The sequence below is a fragment of the Hydractinia symbiolongicarpus genome, chromosome 8 (assembly GCF_029227915.1).
Source record: "Hydractinia symbiolongicarpus strain clone_291-10 chromosome 8, HSymV2.1, whole genome shotgun sequence".
Classification (NCBI taxonomy): Eukaryota; Metazoa; Cnidaria; class Hydrozoa; order Anthoathecata; family Hydractiniidae; genus Hydractinia; species Hydractinia symbiolongicarpus.
In genome coordinates this window covers 21,388,849-21,399,576 of record NC_079882.1, presented here as the reverse complement: position 1 = coordinate 21,399,576, position 10,728 = coordinate 21,388,849, and the positions used below count along the sequence as shown (strand labels likewise).

Below are 10,728 nucleotides of genomic sequence, written 5' to 3'. Positions count from 1 at the left end.
TTGGTGTATTTTAAACCATTTTTGCAGTCTCCACAAAATTCCGTGTGGCATTCGAATTAGATTTAAAACCCTTTGCGAAATACTAGGTTATTTTATTTCTTTGAAGATCCTTGCTACATCAGTAGCACTGTTTCTAAAGGTGTCAGTATAGGAAGGAGAAGAAAATAAATCATTTAGAGAATTGTAATGAGGAAATTTACCAAAAATTCACACGTTTGTGTGCATTTAAAAACACTTTGTATGATAACTATAAATTAAATATGTCGGAATCAAGAGTTTTGATTAAAAGATTTGAATTATACCATTTCAACTAGATGTGAATGTATCTTAAAAAAAACGAGATTGAACACCATTTTAATAAAAAAAGGCTAGTCGAGCAGTGAAATAATAAACCAGAGACTTATATACATTTTTATAAAAAAACTTGTGTACTTCGAATTGAAAAGAAAATGTTTGGTGAATTATAAAAAATCGTATTATAACCAAATAAATATTTTGTCTAAGAAGTGCCATTTTAATACCAATTCGAGTGCTCTTTTATACATTAACTAAAATAAAATCCTGGAAAATATTTAATGCTTAAAAGAAGTTTGTATGTTTTGTTGTTGTTGTTTTTTATATATTAACAAACAGAACCTTCATGCATTGAAACAAACTGTGTTGTATTTCTTTTTTTAGCCGCAATGACGATGAAAATAATTGTTAACTAAATCCTTGAGAATTAAAAATATATTAAAATTGTAATAAATACGCAGTCTACACGACAATATGATGTTCGTGTAATTGCTCGTCATACACGTGTCCGTTTATTTCATCTTAATATGTCGGAACTTTAAAACGAATACACACAAGCTTGAAGAATGTCTTTGTCCACCATTTCATTCGATCGAAAACCAGTCAAATTATTCTATCGCAACACTAAAAAAACAATTGAATCTTCAGACACCCTTTCCTTAGATAGATAAAAGCAGAGAAAGTTCAGGATGTTTCACGATTACGATTTACGATGGTTTATTACGTTTTACGAAATAATTTACCAAAAACGTTCAGTAAAACGGACTGACCTTTTTCTCTTCAGGTGATCTCTTCCTCACTTGTGGTCGGTGGGTTAGGCTTGCGATCGACGAGAAGATAAGTCGACACGTCACCCTTTCCTTTGACAGGAATCGTGCCACGATATTCGAACGTATAAAAATCTGTTAATTTTTTGACGCATTCCTCATCAACTTGTATTTTATCTTGAACACCAGTCGTATCCATTCTACTCGCAAGATTAACCGTGTCACCCCAAATATCGTACTGAGGTTTCATTGTCCCAATTACGCCTGCTGTGACAGGACCTGCATTTAACCCGCATCGCAAGCGATAGCGGAAACCCAACATATTTTGGTTAAATTCATTAAGAGTGTCTTGTAAGCCTAAAGCGAAATCGACAAGTGCTTTTAAATGCAAATACTTATGTGTCTTCTTTGCAATTTGATTGCTACTTGAGATTGGCTTGTAGTTCAAGCCAGACGCAGCCATGAATGTTGTTCCGTAAACAGTTTTGATTTTTTCTATGTCTTCATATTTTGCTAGTTCCTTATCAAAATCGGCAACAAGCTCGTGCAATATTCGAATGCATTCAATTCCACCTTCGTAATTCTCTTCGTAAAACTCTCCGAAATTTACAATGGTGGCAAACAGTACACCAACTATATCAAAATTATTCGAACAATTCTTCGTATACTTCAGCCGCTCTGACACGTGCCGTGGAAACATATCTTGAATCAACCAATCAGCTACTTGTTTCTGCTCAATGGCGACGTTCTTCTGTTCTGCAGCTTCCTTGTCTCCATAGAAATTAGCACGAACACCTTGCTCGTGAATTCGATTTAATACTGTCACCAAAACTATTTGTAGAATAACTGTCATTACTATATTACGAGTTAACTTCGTCTCATGCAAGCAATCGTTTAAAAATAGAAGAAGGATAAACGCTAAACACCAAATGTAGGCTATCCCTGTCTTCATGAGGTAGGACAACTGAGTAAAACTACTGAAGTGCAGTAGAGCAACAAACACCAACATTGTAAAATATTCTTTATCGTTTTCTAACGAGTTCGAGTCAAAGCAATCATGAAAGGAAGCAAATGCGACTATTATTGGTAAGCACATTATCAATCCACCAGTTAAATGAGCAGTCACCCATGAGGATAGCAAAGTTCTTTTGAACGTTTGACAGCTATTCGCAGCATCATCAGAACTTTTTCTATTATGGTTTCGTACATCGTGAAGTTCGGTACTGCTCGGAACATCTGTGCTTCCTGAATCAAATAGCATAAAAAGTGACAGAACTATTATAAACTATTATTTTTATTAAATCTTACAATAAAACATGGCGAAGTAAAAATACTTTTTTACTTCATAAATTGGATTGGTTCGATAATTGCGAATTGATTATCAAAATGAATAATATTTCACATTGATCAAATCGGCCAACAACACCAAAGACTTCCACAACCAAACTTTTCTCTAACATTCACTGTCTTTCCTTCTCAGATATACCTTTTCCCTGATTTTCAAAAGGTTATCAACCCTACCTTAATAAACTAGAAACTATTTAATAATGATACCAATTATCATTGATACCAACAACAACAATTTTTTTAACTGATTTCTTAAGTCACAAATATTGTTTTTTCTTAGAAACTTAAAAATTCCTAAATGCAAAAACTTCCGACATTTAATAATTCCTAAATGCAAAAACTTCCGACATTTAGATACGTGAAAAATAAATCACGAACCTGTCTCGCTATTTTCTTTATCCACTGGTACTGTACATTGACTTATGTTCTTTGGAAAATTTGAAGGTGAGAATTTGATGCATTTTAATATTAGCATACACAACATAGCAAGAATACACACTGGTATCACTGCCATTAAGCTAACAGGAAATTCATCATAAAAGAAGCAAATACATGAGATCGTCAGAACAATTAAAGTGAAAGCACATGTGATGACATCAAATAAGAAATGGACTTTAGGAGATGCAAACGTAGTTACTTTTGGATTTAACTTGAAACCTTTAAAGCCCTCATCTCTGTATTTTGCTTCTGTAGATATTTGCAAATCTTTTTTGCGATTTTCAGCATAGTCGTCCATTTCGATCTCCGTTTTGTTTTTCTTTCGATCATCCTCATCAATGAAATTAAGAGAACACCAATGCAAAGGTGGGTTGAAGAAGTACTCTCTCTGGATTTTTTTCTCGTGCATAAGTTTCACCAACTGATTATCATTCGAAGCTCTCATTGCATCTCTCATTAAGGCTTCATTTAAAGTCATACCATATGTGAAATTAAAGGTGGCACTTAATCGGGGATAAGGCAGTGGTGTTTTTGCAAATTGTTTTTGTAGTTTACCTCCAGTAGGTGACGTGGTTGGTGATGATTGTGATAAATATTCTTTCTCAATGTTATCACCGCCATCTTGGTCAACAGTGAATGAATTTGTTTTAGTCTGAAGAGCAAAGTGTACATCTTTGTGATCTATATCACCCTTTGCTGCGATCTTTTGTTTTGTTTCAGGGCTTAGACCAACTAGTACATTAGCAATGCTGTCAGAGTGTTTCATGACAACATCATTTAAGCTTGTGATTGAATGCTTACTACCATTGTCGCCTTCCTTCTGCCATGGTTTATATCCAGATAATCCATTCTTACGACCAGTTATAAAATACGATTTCAGAAAGGCTCCGTCGTCAAAACGGGTTATTCCTTCTCCTTCCTCAACTTCATATTGACCTCGAAGAAATTCATATGTTTTTGCTGTGAAATGAACTCTGCCAGGTTTTCCTAAAAAACATTTAAAAAATAAATTTACATTTGCCAGATACACAACTGGCTGGCCTCCACGCTAGTAAATTTCTGCCCTTAATTGTGTTCCAAAACGTTTGCCTCATTAGTTCAATTCTTTGTAATAAATAAATTGATGGTATTATATCCACCTTTTTATTAACTCCAATTATGACATAAATACATCATTAAACTGCATAATACTATTAAGACAAATAGTGGATACGTTGACTTGGATATAAGTACTGTTCCTAAGGGATGTTTTATATATTTGAGCAATAAATGGAATGAAGTTGAGATTTGATTTTTTTGTGTTCATCAGTCAACTAATCCTTTATGAGGTTTATTCAGGTAGGGACTTAAAAGTTAATTTAAGAACAATCACATTTGCTCAATAGTTAATTTACAATATTTATTCTTTACATCGACCATTTTTCAGGTTATAAAGTAAAAATTTTTACAGCCAATATTCTAAAAATGAAAACTCGAGGAGGGTTTGATAACATTAGATGCTTCTAGAAAAGTGTTAGCCACATCAAATAAGACATTTTCCGACTCATTATACAGTTTAATTTGACTCTATAGAAACCATAGTTTTGCTCATTTTTAACAAAATGTATATTTCTTACAAAATACAGATTGACAATGGGAAACACAAGTATTCAAAAAAACTGCCACTTAAAACCAGAAAGTTTAAAGTGGGTGGGTTCGAATCCCACTAATGTCTGAAAATTTAATAAACATTTCGAAGTTAGCCGCGCAAAATTTTCATTTTTTGCGGCCACAGAAAAAAAAATCAACATAATCAAAAAAATATTGTTTGCGAATTAGGTTCATATTTGTGAACTTAAGTTCTGCATAAACAAGGACGAACATCCACAATTTTTTATTATACACTTCACCTAATCTCTATAAATTGTTTGAAATTCCGTAGGTTCAGTTTGCACTTCCTTTTGGAAACATTTTTTATTTCAAGTTAATTTTAATGCAAAATTGTAAGGTTTACAAGATCAACATCACTACTCAAGCAGAAAGGGGTACAATAAACACCGCATGGGAGTTTTATAAAGTCCTGGTTCTTTTAGGAATCTTCCTACCAACATAATATTTTCTATCATACCATACTCTGAATCCTCACAGTATAAATCAGTTTCAAAAATAAGGGAGGTTTGGTGACATTTCTGCATGTCATCATTTATCATTCTCTACAAAGTGTAATTTTGAGCTTACTGTTAACAAAAGGTAGGTACATTTGGTGTATAAAAATGGGCAACTTTTAAAAAAGAAAGCACATTTTGAGGTTATCTAGTTTTCAAGATATACTTACTCGAAAATGTGATGTGGTAAATTTGAGGTTACCAAAGTGAGGTTACCCTCTTTAAAGCCTTATATCTAAGGATTCCTTGGGGTTACTTTAATGAAACTTGGTACAGTGGTGACTAAATTGGTAAGCAACCCAACTAAATCTTTGAATAATTGAATTTGTAAATTGTGTGACTATATTGAGGTTACTAAATTTAATGATTTCTTCTCATTCCTCAATGAGGTAATGTAGAGCATAGAGAATAAGATTTTATTGCTTTTAAAGGTATTATGTCTATATGTATGGAAAATTGTGAAAAAAAATTAAGAGATGCATTTTAGTTGATATTTTGAGGTTTCTGTTATATGTAGAAATGTTTCTACGAGATATACTACTATTTTGCGAAATTATTATTATAATATTTCCAGGTATAACTTTTATGTAATATAACATTTTAATGTATCAAACTCATATTCACTAGTTCCAAGAAATATCAGTTTCTAAACATGAGGTTACCATTTGATCAAAATGGGTTTTTGAGGAATGCGGTAATAACACTGTTAGCATCAGTGACAATAAGTACTGTGAAATAATTGCTCATTGGGAGTATTATAGTGCACGATAGTGATATTGCTTGTATTTTGAAACTTGTGATTTTTAGTAGTTGAATAACCTCACTTGTTACAAATTTTTTGTTCCGGTTAATTTTTTCATCATCATGTTCAAAGTAACTTTATTTTACTTTATGTTTTTAGTGGTTGTTTAAATTTATTTCTTTTCTTAAACCTTTATTATCTCAATTTTATGCCTTTGTTTGCATGAGCTGATAAGAAACCCAAACTTTGATAGTAACCTCATAAATACCACACTTATCTTAATTTTCAAATTACTGAACAATGTCATTAATTTTATACAACGTGTAGTGAAGCAATGTTTCAAGATTACACATAGTTCACAGATTCTTCTGTTTTATCTTATTTAAACACAGAATTGTACCTTGGGTAACCTCAAAATCAACACATTTCCTTCAACAACACCTACTGAAATGCTCCAAAATATATTTTAAGTAGATGTTTTGTACATATTTATGAGGAAAATATCTTGAATCACTTATATGAAAATAACTTAAAATAACATTTTTTCAGTACATTGTAACCTCGAAAACAGCACATATATGGTAAAATTTCTTGCACCTTTTTGGATAATGTAGGACTTCGGGCTATCTAGTTTACATGAAAAAAAATTCATGTTGGTAGCCCAACTATTTCTCAAGTATTTCCTATCACAAGGAAGACCTATATTATTGATGGTAACCTCAAAATTACCATGTTTTTTGGAAATCAAAATGTAATTTGAGGGTGGTAATCACCATAAGACCAACATACTAAAATTTCAAGTAAATAGGGCAAGATGTGTTCCATTTGATGCTGAAATTCTAAAAATACTCATTGTGGCACTTTCAGAAAACATCACACTATTTTTAAAACTGATCCATGGTATGATTTAGGATTTCTGAAATTGTCATCCCATTAGCCTCACTAAGACCTTTTCTGAACACGGTCTTTTGTTCACAGATGTACAGCAATTAATATAGATTTTAGTGTATTGCCAGATTTTTAAAGCAAATTGCGTGTTTAAAGGATTTGCAGGGTCCTTTTACAATATTGAGTGAAAAAATTTTGATTTTCAGAAAATATGGCAAATTAAAAGTTCACTATTTTCTATTTCTATATATATTTTTTTTCATCCTGAGTACTAAGTTTTTAGTAAACTAGTTTCATATGAAAACCAGTAGAACAGAGTGAGTGTTCATATATTATATAACTTTAAACATAGTAAAGACCTAAATTATATCCTTGAAAAATAAAGGGAATATTTTGTATACTTTTCAGGGTACAATAATCATGTGAACCAGATCACAATCATGTTCGTACACAATTAGCAGACATTTGGGCCAGTTCTTCATATTCAGCCTGGGGGCCTATTGTGCGAGGACAATGGAAATTAAAAGTACTGGTTTAGCCTATTAGATTTTTATTTTGTGGAAAGGTGTGTTTTTATACATAAATTAACCCATTTATTTTTTTCTTTCATTCTTCTACTGACAAAAGAAAAAACTTCACAAAAAATTTAGATTCATTTTCCTATCAATTTTAACCCTGTAGTTGAAGTGTTTGTTTTCTTTATTCTTATTGGGCGAAGGCAACTTAATTAGTTCATCTATCGGCAACAACAATAATTTTTGGGGTCAGTTGGCATAATAAAAATAATTATAAAAAAAACATAAAAGGTAAAAGGTGCAGCAAAGATTGTTAAATAAAAAACAAGTAGTTTTCAACAAGTCCTATTTATTTACAAAATTTTCGGTTCGATCCCAAGTTATGAGTTCGTCAGCATGAAATTAAGAGGCCTGGGACGAGCAAGTGAGTGTCATTTTGGCAAAATAATTTATGTTAATCATTTAACCTTCATAGTATCTATGCATTGATAAAGTTTGAATGCATACCCCTTAACAGGTCTATATTTACTGATAAAAGAAAATGTCCAAATTTGCTATTACTGAAATATGACATCATAAATTATGCAGCATAATTAAATCTGAAATTCTTTAAATGTGAACATCTTGAGAACGAAAAAAGCTTTTCAAAAAATTTAAAAAGACTTGTTAGCTAACTTTTTAAGCTCTATTATATAAGTCCAACATCATTCTATACCTTGGGTTCCCTTAAGGACTTGTTGTAGATTCTTAAACTTATATATTGCTGTTTTCAAAAAAATACAAAGCACAAATATAGTCATACTTTTTTCAGAAAAGCATCATCAAGTAAACATATAAAAGCTTAAACATTTATCAAAAATCATATAAAAGCACTACTGAATAAAGTTTATATATTGCCATTTAGCAGCATCTACTGAAAAGCATTATGGAATTATTACTGCATTTCCAGAGCCAAAAACTTAAAAAGAGGTAAAGATAATTGATAACTCCACCATAACTTTAATATGGCCAATTCACCAAAAATGGTCCAACCCACCTCTTTCGAAATTGACAGGTAAGTTAATGATTCATCAAAACTTATAAGGCGTTTGCCCAAAAGCACATGACTATAATACATTATTTTAATCAGTGTATCAAGCTCTATATAATAAAGGCAATGCCAGAGAAAAAAATAAGTTTTTGCTTGGCAGATGATTAATGTTGTCATCAAAATGATACCTCTGTGACTGTCTGCCTTCCTAATCAAGTGATTTTTCATAGGCTATGTATTCAACAAGTTCTTGTGCGTCATGTTTTGCAGCTGTTTTAGTTCATTCTTGTTTGTGTTAAACTTTGGTTCCTGGGTATAACACTTAATTGTATGTTCTTATAAAATTGTTAATACTTTCTAACAAAGGCTAAATAACTGTCGCTTAAAGTTTTATAAAATAGTTTTATAACATAAAAGCTTTATGCCATATCTCTATTGTGATCTATAAATTTCATGTTTACTACTGCAGGTAAATTCAATTTCTCACAGTAAATTTACTCACAAATTGCAAGTTACAATTTACAAATTTAACCTTTGAACTACATACCAGGTCATTTCCAGAAAAATCCCTTAGTAACTAAAATATCTTCATTGGGAATCATCAGTGCATGTTCAAAATAGTCTGCTAATAATGGCCAAACTTCTACTTAACACAAAACTTACCAGCAGATTCCATTTTATTTGCTAATGTTACATCATTCGACCAGACATCAAATCTTCTCCTTCTATCACCAAGAATACCACAGAGCACATTTCCAGTGTGAATACCAACTCTCATGTCAACATCTTCACCAGTGTCTTGCCGAAACTTCTTTATTTCTTCCACAATGTCTAAGCCCATCTCTACACAAGACATAGCATGATATTCAGATTCTTCTGGACAACCAGCCACACAATAGTAGCAATCACCAAGGGTGCTAATTTTTTCACATTTATTAATTTCTGTCAACTCGTCAAACTTTCCAAAGAGCAAATTCAATAAGTGAACCAGATGATCTGCTTCCTTTTTCGCTGACATTTTTGTGAAGCCAACAATGTCGGCAAATAAAATGCTCACATTCTGCATTTTGTACATAGTAAATGGTCTGAATGCAACTCGCTTCTGTCTGCTACTCCCAACTCGTTTTTGTTTTAGTCCATTGAATATTAAAAAATCTGCAACTTTTTTAGGCATAACAGATCTGATCATTCTGTTTTTAACACGTTGCTCAATATCTAAATCTTGTTTTGCAACAACACTCTGTCCTACTCTCCAGAATGTACTTCTTCTGCGAACTTGGGCCATAAACACGATTGCTATACCAAGTGTATGGATACAAATATGTAGCAAGATTATAGCTGCAATTTCGGCAGCCTTTCTATCAGTTTCCATTGATGATACTACTTCATGGGCAATAGAAAATAACACAGCTAGTATTAAACTTCCATATAACGGCAAAGCTGGCATCATTGTGTATATAACAATGATAAGGCATGTAGCTAAACCAAACCTTGCACTGAAAGTGAAATCTGTATTTGGCACAACAATTAAAAATACTACTTCAGCCACTGCGTATAAAATAGAAACTGAAATTGATAAAACTCTTGCTTCATTTGGCTTGCTATAAAGTTTGACAGATTTGGTAACAACAAACACTATTAAAGATATGGCACCAGCACATGCACTACCCACTGAAATCATTACATGCTTGTCTTCACCATGAAGAGTTATTCCAAAGAAAATTGAAAGGGCAAAACAGGTAAATGCTATGTATAAAAGTGCTAATTGAAATCGCATTTTGTCAACACTGACACTAAATCTTTGAAATTCTGACTCCAATGTTTCAGAATCAAAGCATGGATTAAAAAAGTTTCCAGATGCTCTTTCAAAAAATAAAGGTATAAGACCCTTTCTATCGCGTCTATCAACAATGTTACTAAAAGAGGGTTTGTCTTCTGATGAGCGATCAGGATGATCTGACAGGTGACTGTTATGGGATTCTCGCCTTAAACAAGTTGTATCAGCATTAATAGATTCATCTGACGAGTCTGTGGTAGGAGGCGATGTTACATTTCCATTAGTTGTTCTGTTATCCATGATTTCGCTTTGTCTGTTTATTGTGTGTAACGACAGTGTAAATATAACTTCGGCATAATATTATTTGGAGATTTGCTGCTGTGAAAATGCTTCTACAAATGAATCGTAAAAATTGTAACAACTGCAGCGAAATTTTACCCTAAAAATGTTGTCAAATCTCTGGTTATTATTGCTAATATATGGTAACTTCACAAGTAATAAAAACTCATCCCATAATGGAGATTTAAACAGTGCACTGAATAAATTTTTGCTGTGGCACGCAGCTATCGTTTCTCTGGTTCCCGAAAACTAAATAAAATCACAAGGTTTTGCCTATAAACGTTAATAAACACACATTGTCACGTGATAAGTATATTATTTCGCAGTACAGCTTTCGTGAAAATCCTCGGGAATTAAATTCGTTTCGGTACAGGTGCGATGTCTCATTCCATTGTTTGCTATTTTGCCGTACAATGCGAACTAAAATAGAACATTGTTTATGTGCTA

General features: G+C 32.5%; 1 protein-coding gene across 1 annotated transcript; it reads right to left on the bottom strand.

The window, feature by feature from the left end:
• Nucleotides 1-645: 645 nt before the first annotated feature.
• LOC130655321 (adenylate cyclase type 9-like) lies at nucleotides 646-10,535 on the bottom strand. The gene is made up of 4 exons (XM_057458060.1): nucleotides 8,829-10,535; nucleotides 2,787-3,833; nucleotides 1,065-2,306; nucleotides 646-918 (listed from the first exon to the last, which is right to left on the bottom strand). Exons 1-3 carry the CDS (start codon nucleotides 10,240-10,242, stop codon nucleotides 1,075-1,077), a joined length of 3,693 nt encoding a protein of 1,230 aa, XP_057314043.1. The 5' UTR covers nucleotides 10,243-10,535; the 3' UTR covers nucleotides 646-918; nucleotides 1,065-1,074.
• Between the last annotated feature and the right edge of the window lie 193 nt (nucleotides 10,536-10,728).

Excerpts from the sequence above, each read along its gene's own strand:
- LOC130655321 (XM_057458060.1), bottom strand. The coding sequence starts at position 10,242 with ATGGATAACAGAACAACTAATGGAAATGTAACATCGCCTCCTACCACA. Across the intron at positions 3,834-8,828 it reads AAATAAAATGGAATCTGCTG|GAAAACCTGGCAGAGTTCAT; the intron begins GTAAGTTTTGTG and ends AATGTTTTTTAG. Across the intron at positions 2,307-2,786 it reads TAAAGAAAATAGCGAGACAG|GAAGCACAGATGTTCCGAGC; the intron begins GTTCGTGATTTA and ends TATTTGATTCAG.